This window comes from Aulostomus chinensis, chromosome 16, assembly GCF_037954235.1.
Source record: "Aulostomus chinensis isolate RoL2024-O1b breed Wild chromosome 16, RoL_Achi_v1.0, whole genome shotgun sequence".
NCBI classification, from domain to species: Eukaryota; Metazoa; Chordata; class Actinopteri; order Syngnathiformes; family Aulostomidae; genus Aulostomus; species Aulostomus chinensis.
This window is the reverse complement of record NC_141335.1, coordinates 10,994,914-11,010,781: the sequence shown is the minus strand read 5'-3', so window position 1 is coordinate 11,010,781 and position 15,868 is coordinate 10,994,914. Positions and strand designations below refer to the sequence as shown.

Below are 15,868 nucleotides of genomic sequence, written 5' to 3'. Positions count from 1 at the left end.
GTATTTAGAATTTGTAAAGCTTGCATCCTCCTGTTAAGACATTGAATTGGACAAATGAGTTTGTGTTTGCGTCTGTGCAGACCTCTCAAACCCTGCCTGTTCATTTATGTAAGATACTTTATGTAGCCCTCCACGCAGGGTTTCCAAGAAAAAGAAATCCTTTGTGTAATATTAAACTTCTGTGTATTTCTCTATTACCTGTGTACTTTATAAAGGTGCTACAAAATTAAGAAACCTTTTGAGGTATAATTAGGTCCTGGAGACATTGAGCTTTGAGTAGCTCCTAAGGGTTGTTTCCAAAATTACAGTTTGTAAAAAAGAAAACAAAAACAAAAAACATTTTGTCAAATTTATCATTTTTATGCAATTTGGCAAAAAAAAAAAAAAGTGCTATAAAGGTACAATCTGAAGTGATTGGCACAAGTGGCAGTTGTCTCTTTGGTTTTGTACATTCTATGTACAATCATTTCATATTCTAAACTGGTCAGAAAAACATTGTGATTTTTAGTCTTGCAAATCTGTATGTAGTTAGATGACGTGACATCCTAATATTTATCTAATAAATATGTATTCAGATGAAACACATTCACTGTCTACAGTGTGTCTTTTGACATACAACAACAGCGTAACTAAGCCAACACATATTCCACAATAATCCTGATAATTTCCCAGAATACCTACATAGTCATCACTTACATTGAATAATTATTATATGTTTTATCAAGGCTGTAGTACAGAGGAGGTCTTTTCCACAGAATACATCTCAAAAAGTCCCAGAAGGTAAAGCATCGGCGTAAATAATGAAGTTCATCATGAGTGAATTCAAGTTTCAAAGTCACTGAGAGAGCTTGCAGGAACAAATTCATCTTTAAATAATTAATTATACCCTAATCTATTAGTAAAAAAATACTAAGTAGATCAACCCACTCACAGCAGCAAATCCCAATCATTGTGGTTTGCTTTTTTATTTAATAACTCACAGATTGGAGCTCTAAAATCTACCAAGCAATGATGTAAGAGATTCAAATATTTTAAACAAGTTTTATATACAATATATACAATATTTACTGGCTGAATCAGGATTCCTGAACTTAATTACATTTCATAGAAATTATTATTTTTATTATTGAATAAACAACAAGATGCGTCTTTTAGTATAAATATGACTGGTATATTTCAGCTATTAGTTAGTGACATGGCAAGTGTTTTTTTTTAACCACTGTGCCTTTGATAGGTCATGATATGCTTGTTGATTGAAGTTTGCTTTTTGGAAGGTAAATAGTTATATAGGTTAAAAAGAATATTAAAATAATAAATAATTAGTTCCATCCATTTTTAAACAATATGCCATCAATTTGAGACTCTCAGTTTTAGCAAGGTAACTCAAAACAGCAACGGTAGTGTAACTGTTTGACTGAAAAATATCAAAGGTAAACACAGATACAAGCAGTAATAAATTTAATACAGTTGTGTTAGTGGCGGCAAAGAGGCAGGACCCGAAGATCAGTTTGTGTTGGCTTGGTCCTCTTAAAGACGTGCTAAAATCTTCCAAACTGAACTGGCATTGTGACTTTAAAATCATTGTTGGATTTCACTAATACATTTCGTATTGATTATTGTTTTGTTTGTTTTTTTAAAATGGGCCCTTGTCTGTTACAAGTTGGACGAATTTGGTCCTGGATGTTGAAAATACTGAGGGTGTCTGCTCCCAGTTGCTATTTGTTGGAATTGTTTTGTCAGTCCTTGGTGGCATATAAAGCAAGATACAGCTATTCTAACATTAAGTATTTCATCATGTAAGTGAAACATTGTTTTTAAAGAATGTGCTACATAAGAAAAAAAACTACTCCGAGAGTGAGAACAATTATGAAGGGATGAGATTCTTTGCAAGATAGGATTTCCAGCTGTTTGAAACGCTCCCGCCTACATGAATATATTTGAAATTTTCTGCAGTACCTATTTCTGCCACACAGTGTCACTATTTAGCTCGTGCTGCCGTCCTTCCAGTGGATGTGTGACGTCACATGTAAACATTAGCACCCATGGCCTGCATCCCTAGCTCCCCAGTCAGCTGAGCAGCGATGTTTCAGATCAAAACCCGCATGAGGTACAGCCCACTGGGTATTGCCACTGCCAGACTGTTTTCCTCCGGTCCTGTCAAGAACCCTGTTGTATTCCTGGAAGTGGAGGCCGACGGTGAGCCTCTTGGAAGAATAATTATCGAGGTAGCTAGCTAGCTAGCGTTAGCCTCTCCTTACGTCCTTGATGTAAATTACGTACAGGTGAGAGCGTTCCATCCGTCAATGTGAATGTGATTTATCTTGCAGCTGAATGCGGATGTGGTGCCGAAGACTGCAGGTACGTTCAAATGGATGTATCAAACGATATAAGGAACAATTTAGCTTTAAAACCCCCAAAATAGAACCATGTTTCCTCAGAGAACTTCCGAGCGCTGTGTGTAGGAGAGTACGGCTTTGGATACAAGGGGTCCGTGTTTCACAGGGTCATACCTGAGTTCATGTGTCAGGTGGGAGACAACTCAATATACTTGGCCGTGATTGTGTCACGTGGTCTAACGATGACGCTGTGTTACAGGGAGGAGATTTCACCAAACACAACGGGACAGGAGGGAAGTCTATCTATGGCAAAACATTCAATGATGAAAATTTCAAACTAAAACACACTGGATCAGGTACAGTTTTAATTAAATTATACGTTTCTCATTGTGTTCTCTTAATGTCTTTTCAATTTTTTTATTGCATTACATTTGCTCCAAATAGAAAGCCCATATCTTGTCTTGACTTGTTACTTTATATTTTTTAGTGTATTATTGATTTTGCGCTCTCACAGTAGGCCAGGGTTCATGCAAGTCATGAGTAACCTGGAAAAGTAATTTAAAATAGCCATTTCCAAGCCTGGATAAGATTTTGGAAAAACATAAAGTCAGAAAATTCCTGAAAATTTGCCATACAAATACCTTTACACAAGAGTATATGTGGTTCAGAATCTCTTTCGGTTACTTTGATTCATGTTTATCATGCATGAAACCACAAAGCTTGTCAGTAATTAGAATTAAATGAACGCACGGACATTTCTTACATGGATTTTTTTTTTTCATGTGTAAACTGACATTTCAGAGATGATGCTGAAAATTTTCCTCAACGCGGAAAGCTTACGGAAATGCGATTTAAAAATGTAAATGAACATTGTTAGTTGTGCTAAAATAATAAGAAAATAAACTTAGCTGGCTCCTTCTGTTCTACTTTATCACTGTACAAAGAACAAAACAAGCAATTCTTGTGCTGCTCAATAAATATTTGTCATGTCAGTTTGCGTAATTATTTGCAGCAAAAAAATGAATTTTTATTTTGGGCAATACTGTGCAAATGTTGCAAAAATGGCTTTTTCTATTGATCTAATTTTGCAAAACATTTTAAGTTTGAGATCAGTGCTGCACAAATGTTTGTTTTTTATTTTCTAATATATAATTTAAAAATGTATGTTTAGCTGAAAAATGTCAGTTATCAAATATTTCAGTGCATTTATTTCTTAATAACCAAGCGAATAGACTCATGGCATTTATCGTACACACTAATCACTATATGTTCGCCAAATTAAGCGTCCCTCATTCATCCATGATTAACATTCATATCATATGTTTATGAAACAAAGAATTTCGTAAATTGCGAGCCATGTTTTCAATTTTCTTGACTAAAAAAATAGTGAATACGTAAAAGTTTTAAGATTGTGAAAAAGAAAAACAATAGCTCTGCTTCTACATGATTACAATGGCCTTAAGTACAATCTCTATTTGAAATCATGTGCCAGTTTGTCCACTAGATGGCAGAGTCTTATCTCGTGCAGCAGTAAAACTACACTGCCTATATGGATTTTGCAATCTCCAGGTCAATGACCTACTTTTAGGGAGTCAACATGGACTTATCAAAATAACTTGTTTTTTTAATAAACTGTGCAGATGTGGCCACAAGTGTTGCACCATTACAGTCTTATGTCAGTTTTTTTTGGGGGGGGGGGGGTCAAGCTTTTACGTAACACACTTGTTGACTTGTGTCACGCTTCATGCTTAAACCCGGTTCTCTACGGGTCAGTGCCAAAAGAACGTCAAGATCCTTTTTTAGTTTTTCCTCCTGCATCACTCTGAATCAATTTATTTGCTGGCTCTTCATTCGCTGCAGGAACTCTTTCGATGGCTAATTCAGGCCCCAACACCAACGGATCTCAGTTTTTCATCTGCACGACTAAAACGGAATGGTGAGAACTCAGTTTTACTAGATTGGCAGCAATTTAACAGCGGATACAAAAAAAAAAAATGATCCTTTTTGCATTCTTTTCCACAGGCTTGATGGTAAACACGTGGTGTTCGGGCAGGTGAGGGAAGGTTTGGATGTGGTCAGCAAGATGGAATCTTTTGGTTTGCACGACGGTGGCGTGATTAAAAAAATTGTGATTAGGGATTGTGGTGAAATCAAATAAGATCATCAGTGGACATCTGTTTCTCAAATGACTTTTTTTTTTTTTTTTTAGAAGTAACAATCCAGGTGATTTTAACTAAAAACAAATCAAAGCCATTATTTATAAATTACTCTGTGTTCAATAACATCCTCTATGTAAAATGGTTCTGTTATGCGATTTCTCACCATTTACTGCCACATAAAAGACCAGTGTCAGACTTTACTAGGCCTGGTCTCAGTGCAGAACTTTTACTCTCCTGTGCCGCCAACCCTGCTGGTTTTAAAGCTTCCTGGAAATGATCCAGCAGCTTTTTTTAGACTCCAGCTCTCCAGCATGACTTCCTGTCCATCCGAGCAGGATGTAACTTCATGTGACATCCACCTACAGCCGAGGAGCTTAAACATCACATGAATGTAGTTGATAGATGATAGACCTGTGGGTCTCTGTGTCACTGGACACAGGGAAGGCAGATTATTAAATCTCCAGGATCGTCTTGAGCCTCTTCTCTTTTTTTTTTTCTGTGGGCTGCACTTCCTTCCATGCTTCTTTATTTGAAACCCAGAGCATCTCCAGGAGGCCGGGATATGTCTGAAAGCCAGAGACTGGGTGGTGCTGCTTATCGAGCTCATACTTTATGAAAGTAAATAATGAAGCGACGTAAAAAAAACAACTAAAAAAAACAGCTCTTGGCCTTAAATGAAACCATATGTACACTGACCTTCCACCGTTTGTTTGAATTCTCAGATTACATTGTTGCTATAGAGACTTTTCAGCTCTGACTTTGTTTGAGCTCGAGATGTTGTAACAAACTTGATATAATTTGGGTCCCCACCCTCTGGTTTGGATTTTTGGAATGCAAGTCCAATATTGTGCATGGAAACTTGATGTTGTTGTGGCCAAAGTTTAATGCTAAACAATGACATCTTTACAAGTGCTGCAGGCTGGTCTTGATTTAAAACACGTCAGTTTGTGTCCCTTTTGCGTTGTAGTTTCTGTGTAAAGTTTGACTCTTAGTGTTGAAATCACTTCTTGTCAGCTCATGACTGTGCTGATCTTTAAAGAAACATGCTGTCTTTTTGGGAAATGCGTTCATTGTCCTTCCTTCCTAGAGTCAGACAAGAGAATTAATACCCTTCTCTCCTCTGTAGTGAATAGAGACCCACAGAGATCAGCTGACTGCTAGTTAGCTTAGCATAATGAATGGTAATGGCCAGAAAGTGTTAGCATTCCACCTTCAAAAGTCAAATACTATTTTTTTAGCCTGTTTTTAAAAAATCCTCTATCCATCCATCCATTTTCTTCTGCTTATTCCTGTTAAGGATCGCGGGGGGGTGGGGCCTATCTCAGTGGCTACGGGTGAGAGGCGGGGTTCACCCTGGACAGGTCACCAGTCCATTGCAGGGCCAACACATAGAGACAGACAACCATTCACACTCACAGTCATACCTACGGTCAATTTAGAGTATCAATCAGCCTCGTCCCCTCTTGATGTCTTTGGACTGTGGGAGGAAGCTGGAGTACCAGAGAGAACCCACGCAGGAACAGGGAGAACATGGAGACTCCACACAGAAAGATCCTGTACTGGAGCCGGGACTCAAACCCAGAACCTTCTTGCTGTGAGGCGACAGTGCTGACCACTGCACCACCATGCCACCTAATAAAACTTCACCCATGAAGAACAATTTTTATTTCATCATTTATAATTACAAGACAGTACAATCTTAGAATCAGACCCAGAACTACTTGGCTGCTAGGTGTATTGATTTGATGCAGCACCTCAGTATCTCAAAGCTAAAACAGTCATGGCTGATATTTGAAAGAGGATGAGAGGAGTACCTCTGGAAAAAACAGGATTTTGAACCTTATCTATGTGATAACTTTGGACGGAGGTCTGCTAACACTTCCCATTCACTACCATTCATTGTGCTAAGCTAACTAGCAGTCAGCAGGTCTCTATTGGTCCCAGCTCCCTAATGCGGCACAGAGGAGAGAAGGGTATGTAGTTTCCAAAAAGTTTGCGTGTTCCTTTAACCTTCTCTGACTTGGATAATACTTGCGGATTAAAAAGGTTTTTACGTCTTTCCCCTCTGGATTACACAACTAGCATGAATAATGCATTAAAAATCTCTGTATGGTGTTGGGTAGGACCTCAAACATGCATTTGAAGTACCGAGTGATGATGAAAACTTTCTGTCATGTGTGATACAGACAGAAAACAGTGTGTTGCTTCTGGCTGAAGTGAAGCATGAGAGTCAACACCTCCTCGTTACTGCTAACAACAATTCAGTCGAGGACAAACAAATGAAACCACGTAAACCGAGCAGTCCTAAATCATTACCAATTTTATTCATCAAACTCTTGACAGCACTAAAATGTTTTCCCAACTAACAAATAAGGCACATTTTGGAATGCCGTTTCATGGACATAAAAAACAGACCTGTGGTCTTACTCAGGAAGTTGTGACTGTCCTCTCTCCTCCTCCTCCTCCTCCCCTCCTGAATCACCGTCTTCCCGACCTCACACCTGTGTTCTGTCCATTTCAAATATTGCATAACAAACATGTCAAGTGATACAGTCAGTAAAGAATACAAACAGAACTTTTTTCCAAATTGACCACGTTAAGTATTAACACACTACATTCAGTAAATATGAATTATTCATAGATGCTACGCTAGCGGTAAATGTCAGGACTAGTCCTGAAAAGTTAGAAATGGCAAACTACCATTTAAATAAAAGTATACATTGCACAAAGTAATACTTCATTCGAAACCAAACACATGCACATGCAAACTTGAAAATAGTTCTTTGTCACACACGCTTTCTTGAACAAAAGTATACACTCCCTAAACTACTAATAATATCATCTTATAATAGTTTCCTGTCATGGCTGCTCAAAGCAAACTACATCTCACAGTTTAACGTGCTTATACAGTGGTGAGTATCCATCACTACATCATAAACAAAGGCATGTTAACACAGTATATCTTCATAATATTGTAGCTACAGAATGAATACACATGCCTGTAGGGATCAAAATGGCTGCTTATAATTAGTTACATAACTGAACAACAACATTGTGGGTTATTTAACACTGAGAACAAACAAAAACACACAAATACAATGGCTTATAATTGAGAATTAATTATGTACCAGCTTTTTTTTTAATACTCTATGTAGACATCAATATTTTCTTCTTAGTGTAACTTTGCTGCATATTCTATACAAAATAAGTGTTGTAAAAAAAAAAAAAAAAAAGATCCATAAATATTTCTGCAGGATAACCCCTCAGATTATTGTAAAACATTAAAGAAAAAGAAACTCCCAGCTTTGTTTATTTCTCAGCAATAGGCCCTTCTTCTCACACACACACACACACACACACACACACACACACACACACACACACACACACACAGCTCCCATATTGCATAACACTTCAAAAGAGCTACTATCCTTGAAAAAAAAAAAGAAAAAAGATGGCCGTCATCAAATATATACATAAAACAGTCATTTTGTAAATATCTATGTCAGGGAAGTAACTCTTGAGTTTTTGCAGATTGCTTTAAAATTTTCAACATCTATTAAAGTGTTCCAAAATACACATCTTATTTATAGAAAATAACAAATTTGAAATGAAAAGGAACTAGAAAAGTCAAGTATATGTAATTCAAGACACTACGTCTGAAAGCAGAGATTTCTCTCTTTTTTTAATGCATTAACTGCTTCCATTGGCTCGTCTTTTGCCATTTTTAATGGCCTCTTTACGTGGGCGGAATTAAGCCTCCGATTACTCCCTATCCTGTCTGCTTTTTATCACATCAACATTGTTCGGTGTGATGAGTCGATAAGGCATCGCTGGCATCTATTTCACTCGCCACCACTGAGCGGTATGACGTGAAGACCTGCAAGTCGTCACATGGCACAAAAACAAAGACAATGTTATCATAAGGCAAACGGATTGTTCCCAACAGCAGTGGGTTTAAATAAGAATCCACCGCCTTTAATTTGTGCTAAATATAGATACACAAGAGCCAAATTCCTCTTATAAAGGAGCAGTCCACCAATTTTTAACGTGACATTCAGTTTATGCATCATCTGTGAAAAATAAGGTCTTCTATTCTGCAGAAGCCTTCTCAAGTCTCAGAAAAGAATTCTGATGACCTCATGATGATGTCATTTGGGCCATTTAAAATTTGGCCAGGTTTATATAGGAAAAAACAAACTGAGTGTGTGCAGTTTGACGGCATTTACCAAAAAAGCATGGGTGTCTGATGAAAGCTGCTATCAAGTAGTATGATGGAAAATGTTAGGACTCCACCCACATTAGAGATTCCTTAAAGAAACATGCCAGCATTTTGGAGAGCACACTTGATGAATACCCTTGTCACCTCTGTGCTTCATTAGAGGCCCACTGAGACCAGCTGACTGCTAATTAGCTAAGCAAAATGAATGGTAGTGGGAAGTGTTAGCATACCTTTGTCAAAACTCAACTACTTTTTTTTCTCTCGCCTGCAATAATGGAATTTGATACGTGCGTTACATTTTTCATAAAGTAATTAATAACAACACAAATCCTGAATATTTGGTGGGGGATGCTACGACTTACCATCCACTACCATTCATGATTCTGAGCTAAACTGCGGTCAGCTAGTCTTTGATGCATGCACAGAGAGAAGGCTCTCGGGACGATGGCAAATAAGAGAATTTCCGAGAAGTCGATGTGTTCCTTTGATGCCTCTTGCAATCCTCCCTATTATATACTACGTATATCTCTGGAGAGGCCGTTTAACTTTATAGAAGGAATTTAGCTAAACGGTCATTCTCCAAACTTGTAAGGTACCATTATCTGCCACTTCAAACACTCCCACAAAAGGCAAGGGACTGTGTATATTTGGATGAAAACCCCATGGTTTCTTGGACAAACATCACTACGAATATGCTAAAGAAAAGCGCGAGGTTCCATTCTGTTCTGTTGTGTGAGAAATAAATTCTTTGTTGATATTCCATGACAACAAGCCACAGTAGGATTGTTATTGCCAGCTGGAAATGCTGGTTCAGCCTCTGACGCAGCAAAATGTTGAACACCCACCATGCCAGTTTAAACCGCTATTAAAAGAATGTCATCACCTTTTTTTTTGTCCTTGATTAAATCTTGAACTTGCATTAAACTTGCTAAGCATCACAGTTACCACATTCTGCTCCAACTCAGTCTAATTTTAAATGGCCTTCTATCATCTGTCAGAGTAATTAAGGCACGTACAATATCTTAAAGTATAAAATATAGTCAACCAGCTTTTGCAAGGCTACAAATACAGAATATATAAAAATATTTCACAACTCCTACGTCATAACTGCCCTAATTACCTCTGTAGTGCTTTGGTTCAGCACTTTGATCCATGTAAACATTAATAGTAGGCCCCATAAAATGACTTGAAGTGTAATTCTTCATCACTTTCAATATATCCTTGAGTCACCACATCCCTGCCCCTTTATATGTAAACTCTCTTAACCAACCTCAGAATTGCTGCCAACCTTCACCTTCCTGTGGACATGCGATACACCACAATCAGCTGCTGAACACAGTTTCAAAGGGCCCTCGACAAACTTTCCGTTTAACGACACAACTCTGGCTGCCAGCCATCAATCTGCACTAAAATGTGAACTCAAATGTCTTTCTTTAATCCCTTTCAAACAAAAAATTTGTATATCACTACTTTGTGGTTCAAAATCGCGTCAGGCTGAACAATTAAACCTCCGTTTCATGTCGAATAATGGCAAAGACGTTGGGTTTTTCATTGCAACTGCGTGGACGGCACGATAATTGTTCCTGAAGGCGTTCTCCTACAGCTCCTTTTCATTTTTCCAGCTAAATGATAATAATAAAAATACTACAGGTTACTGGTGCGGTAATAAAATATACTCTAGGGAGGGTTAATGAAATCTGTTAGCAATGCACTAAAGGAGCTATGCGACTGAACCTACAGTAGTTTCTAAGTGGAAGCAGTTACACAACAATGTGGCTTACAAACATACAAAAAAAAAAACATATTTCTTTACGTCCCAGTTATAACTCAAATTGCACGCTAGACAACAAGAAAATAAATAGGCCAAATGTAAGCGAGGGATGAATGGCACATTATCCCTCAGTTAATTCACAGTTAATAAGATGTGCTGTTTGACCCCAATACGGCAAGACATCATCGGAGGCCTGATATAGACCGTCAGGGAGGCCCGGGCTCGTCACATTACCACACACACTTCACTTGGCAGGGAAATGGAAGGCAGATCTCTGTAAACACGAAGCCAACAAAACCCCAAATTGAGGTAATCTATGAATCTATCAGTGAAATAATGCTAATTCACTAATGCAAGGTGGTGGTTTCTAGTACACAAGAGCACTTAGAGAGATTGATCCGATGAGTTCTTCTCATTCCTGAATTAAATCTAGAATACTGTCAGAAAAAGAAGCTCAACTAGCGTCTATATTTGAGGTTTCTACAAAGGACGTGAGGAGGGAAGGATGTTTTATTTGGGGAACCTGGATGTGAAATAGGCAAATGGGATGGGGGGGGGGGGTAGTCTTGAAGCCTCGGTGGAACTCAATCAAAAAAGGAGGAGGATTATTATTGCACACGACGGCAGTAGTAGCCCAGGACTTTGCATTTCTCGCACAGGTGTTGCGGGTGTTCTTTACTCTGGTCGGACACATCCAGGCCATCTGGTTTCTCCAAAGGCCGCTGAGGATACAAACACACGAGCAGTAAAAGAGTTACATTAAACACGGAAGAAGACAAAGAAAACACAACGCAAACATCATAAATCTTGCGAGCAAGTTTTAATTAGCAACTCAACACTTCAGCCCAACTGCTTTGGACACGACTCCCGTGTTCTTCACGGGCTGAACGTGTTTTCAGACAATTAGTTGCAGCGATATGGCAATGCACCATCACCTCTGGCAACTAAAAGTAAACTTTTCACAAAAGGAACCACTCCAGGATGAGTGTGTGGAAATATTAGCAAACTGCTATAGCTAAGGCTTCATTGGGCTCATTACTGAGGACAAAATGAATCAATCTCAGCCAGCACTTTTAGAGGTTCTTTTAACAATCCGTCTGGATATTTTTATTTCTCAGTTGTTGTGCTGTGCTTTTATTTTCGTGCTAGAACTTTTTTTTTTTTTTTTTTTTTACATTCACCTTGTTTTATTCCAAGGGGCCTAATTAAAGGAAACCAGGTTACCATGGGTCACAACAAGGAGATATTTCAGTCGTCTGCTAATGAGTCTGCCAGGAAGTAATGGGACTTTACAATCAGTGCGTCAAAGACATCAGGTCCTTTGAGAGAGCTTGAAAATCTGATGTGTGTTTTACGGGGTCTCCTCTGTAGTGAGAGGGTGTTGTGGGGTGTGGGGGGTGGGGGGCCCTCTTTGCTGCTGAAGTGTCCTTGAGCAAAAAACTCAAACTATTGATCTGAAAGGTGAAACCTGTCCATTGCGAGAAAGTAAAAGGAGAATTTTGTCCTTTGGTAATACAGTCCGGAACATTTCATTGTATGTGTGTTTGGCGGCAACACAAGGAGGAATGGCGTTAGTGACGTTCTATGTTTTCTGAATCAAAGTAAGCTAGATAAAGAAAGTGTGCCAATGGACTTAAAACTTCAAAGGGACAGTTTTGCATTGCAAAACATTCTACAATGCAGACAAATATTCATGTAACAACATTTAGCAACTAATTTAAACACATTTCAATCATAATCAATCATAAGACTATTTAAATTTTTACTGACATTATTCACACCCTGATTTCAATGCTGATAATGTTGCACAAAGATCAGATTTTTTGGGGGATTTTTTTTTTTGCAAAACTCAAATGCCTGAAAACAACAAAGATAAATCAACATTTTCGCGCAGAAGCTTCCACTATTCGCATGAACAGCGAGAGGATAAAGCTCAGTTGGACGATAGCGTGACTCTTAAGTGTGAGACGATGCTCTTGATCTTACACAAATGTTTTGGATGTATCTTTTCCCATCATATGGCAACAAGTAGTGTCGATGGATTATACATATTGAGTCCATTTGTGGGGCTGCTGAGCTTGCGGGGGGGGGGTATGTCAAGTGGGTGACATTACAAATGCAAGGAATTTGCTTGCCTGTGTGCAGCTTTGCCACAAGAAACAAGAGTTAGGGGAGAATGTTTTTTTTTTAGTTTTTTTTTTTCACCGGTTAACTCCAGGAAACAAAATAATTTTAAGTGAGAAATGTTGACTTTAGACTGACGGTGAAATTTAATGAATAGAGAGAGAAAAGAGGAGTAGGAATGTGATAGATAAATACCCATATTTTGCTTTTTCCATATGACTGAAAGGAAAAATAGGATTTTTATTCCTCCAAAGAAGGTGAAAATGATAACGGTCCGGAGAAATAAACAAGAAATTGGAATAACCGATCCGTGACTGCATGAACACTGCGTTAACAGAGAAGTGTGGTCAATTCTGGTATTCTGAGAACCAGCAGGGCCTCAAGCAGTAATCCTAATTTTATTCCAGGAAGTGGAATTGGAAGAATGTGGAAAAGCATAAATATTAAAAGATGAAGTGTTGAGGATAAATATATCACGCCAGTTGAAGAAAAGTGTGGATTCTTTCTTCGGAGAACCTTCTGCTGTGAGGAATATTTCTGAGGTTAAACTGAACAGACAGCTCATAAAAACATTAATTCCCTGCAAGTGCTCTCTCTTTGGAAAACACTCCGCAGCTTCTTGATTAACATAATTTCACTTTATTAAAAGTGAGGGGAATTTCTGCAGCTGTAAGCCACAATCACACCAAGAGTTAGTTTGGGTCTGTGAGCTATTAATAAAGAATTCTAAGCTTTGATGACAGCCAGTAAAGAATCACCTAATTTTATCGGTCAGGAAATGTGATTAGTTTATTCTGAGCTGGTTTAATACCAAAAAGGCAAAACCAAATGTTATTGGTATGATTTTTATTGCATTTAAATGGGACCATCTGTAATATCCTCGGGACAATCACGCAAACCAAGTGTCTGGACTCAGTTAAAGTTGCTCTTGATGGTCAGATCCACCACTTAAAGAGTATTTTTTCCATGTTAAATGCCTCAGAAAGTGAATCTGGCATTAAGTACCTGTTTGTGTGGATAAACGTTGATGTGGCATTTGATACATTCTTGTCCCATGTTGGCCCACGAGTTGCCGCTCATCCACTTCCTCTTACACTTTGGACACTTATACTCTCCAAAGCATCTCTTCTTTCCCTGGTAGGGTGTCAGCCCCTCTCCTTTAGGTCTGGCCTGTGAAGAACAAAGCAAGAACAAAATGAATACACATGTGGGAAAATCATTACTTTTAAATTCTTGACTACAAGACCCATGTTTTTTGGGGGTTTTTTTTGTTGTTTTTTTTTTAGTTTGGACAATAATGGACGGCAAGCTTTGACAGCAGGGTGTGTCTATCCTGCCCAACTTCATCACTACTACACACAGTTTTGGCCTAATACATGCTTATGTAATTGACATTTACTTCCATTACACTTGTATTAAATCATTCCTTTCATTCTCATGAGGGAGATGATTACCAACAGTCTGTCAACCATTAAAAAGCACTCGGCTCGGGGCAATATTTTTTTGGGAGGAACCGCTTCAATTACTTCATATTGGCAACCTTTTTTTAGGCTACAAGCAACAGCACTTGGAGAAAAGACTCATTTTCACCCTAAAAGCTTGTCACAAACAATGTGCTTCTGATGTCATCACGGGGTAAATCCCAACTCTTTACACTGCCAGAGGCAAATTAGTACGTTTGTCTTGTCATTATCAATTTTGAAGCTGACACAATAAACATGGGAGTGGTCCTCCTCGTTTTGGAAGTGGTGTCTCAAGCACAGATGGAATTCTGATATGAAAAAAAGCAATATGAATGTGTAGCATGTCACTGGTTAAGCTTTAGGATGTGGGAAAGGCATCAAAATGAAATTAGAGCCGTCCAGTTCGCTCCTAATTACGCTCCAAGCCTGCAGAGTATTCATAATCACATTAACACTGGCTGCAGAAATCAGGGAGGGCGTGTACAGAGGTATAGGCCTGTATCCCTGGGCTTCCCTTCCCAACCAGTGTGTGTGTGTGTGTGTGTGTGTGTGTGTGTGTGTGTGTGTGTGTGTGTGTGTGGGGGAGAGAGAGAGAGAGAGAGAGAGAGAGAGCGCAATAGGAACTTTAATCAGCAGCATCTGGCTCTGTCTTAAAAGACGTCAGCACTTTGCATCAGCACCGGCGAGCTAAGTACGAGCGGCTGTGCTTTAAAGCGACCCCTCAACAGCATGACCTCAACCCCTCTGTCAGCCTCGCATCGCTTACTGTGACAGCACACAGGCTGGAAAATCTGACATTTCAGTACACCAGTCTGCACTCTGACAAGGTTGTCTTGATGTAATCAGTGGGTGATCTGAAAGACAGCGATGGGAACTTTTTTGCTCGAATGCTCTCTTCTTCACCGGTCTAGTTAAAACATCATCTAACTGTAAACATGTGGCCAACTTCAAAACATAACGCTTTCTAGGTTTCTCCTGCAGTAACCATTACTAGATCGACTGGAAAAAGGGATTCTTCTGACATTTAAAAAATAAATTCTGATGATGAGCACGCTGACTTTCTGCTACAGCTGTTTGCTCAAATGTAAGAAATCTCAGTATGTTTCTGCAGCCAGAACTCCGCAGGACAGAAACAGCACTCCTCGTCCTCATGACCATTCCTCTCTCGCTCCATGCTGTTTCCAGGGTTTGGCCTCGGCCTTTTGGCTGCACGTCATGCTCTGTCTGAGTGTTTTCAGATCAGCAAAAGCTCCCCTAGCAATCAATTTGAAGACACTCCTAATATACGCATAGCAAAACTGGTAATCTATCCAATCAAGCAGAAAAAAAAGATGATGTTGAAAATTAGGTTTGTTATTTCCTGGAAGTAAGTCAGTTTTGATATATAATACAAACATAATCCCAAAAAAAGTACCAGTTAGATATTTCTTCCTGCTTTCTCCATGCATTTCAGTGTCCCAGACCCTAAACAGATGGCTAACTGCTAGTTAGCTCCGCCGCAATAAATGCTAGCAGTGGAGAAAGCAATCGCCATGAGGGATGGTATCGTTAAGATTTTATGAATCCGATTCTGATTTCGGTTCTGCTTATCTATTCCGGTTCCTAACGGTTCCTTATTTCGATCACCCCAAAGAAGGTGAAAAATAGGAAGCCAAATGTATATTTGCTGCAAACTAAACATCCAGTTAAGATGAATGTGAAATTTAAAATAAATGTTTTGATAAGTTGGAAGTGCAACCTGTTTTACAACCTATTAATTTCCTACGTGTGGCATTTTTCCACGGTCGCTACTC

At 38.8% G+C, this 15,868-nt stretch overlaps 2 protein-coding genes across 2 annotated transcripts in view; one reads left to right on the top strand and one right to left on the bottom strand.

Annotated features, from left to right (window-relative positions):
• Positions 1-2,022: 2,022 nt before the first annotated feature.
• Positions 2,023-5,794, top strand: ppifa (peptidylprolyl isomerase Fa). Its single transcript, XM_086180886.1, has 6 exons — positions 2,023-2,225; positions 2,328-2,358; positions 2,439-2,527; positions 2,596-2,692; positions 4,197-4,272; positions 4,359-5,794. Exons 1-6 carry the CDS (start codon positions 2,082-2,084, stop codon positions 4,492-4,494), a joined length of 573 nt encoding a protein of 190 aa, XP_086037012.1. The 5' UTR covers positions 2,023-2,081; the 3' UTR covers positions 4,495-5,794.
• A 451-nt stretch (positions 5,795-6,245) lies between these two features.
• zcchc24 (zinc finger, CCHC domain containing 24) overlaps positions 6,246-15,868 on the bottom strand; it is a 37,748-nt gene continuing 28,125 nt past the window's right edge. Inside the window, exons 3-4 of the mRNA XM_086180885.1 lie at positions 13,618-13,782; positions 6,246-11,210 (exon numbers count right to left, since the gene is read on the bottom strand). Of these exons, the coding sequence (XP_086037011.1) occupies positions 11,097-11,210; positions 13,618-13,782 (279 nt within the window). The 3' untranslated portion in view covers positions 6,246-11,096. The remainder of the gene's footprint in view (positions 11,211-13,617; positions 13,783-15,868) is intronic.

Bases quoted from the DNA above. Each gene is read 5' to 3' on its own strand.
- ppifa (XM_086180886.1), top strand. From the start codon at position 2,082: ATGTTTCAGATCAAAACCCGCATGAGGTACAGCCCACTGGGTATTGCC. The intron at 2,359-2,438 runs GTACGTTCAAAT...ATGTTTCCTCAG, and splicing joins TGTGGTGCCGAAGACTGCAG to AGAACTTCCGAGCGCTGTGT. The intron at 2,693-4,196 runs GTACAGTTTTAA...CATTCGCTGCAG, and splicing joins ACTAAAACACACTGGATCAG to GAACTCTTTCGATGGCTAAT.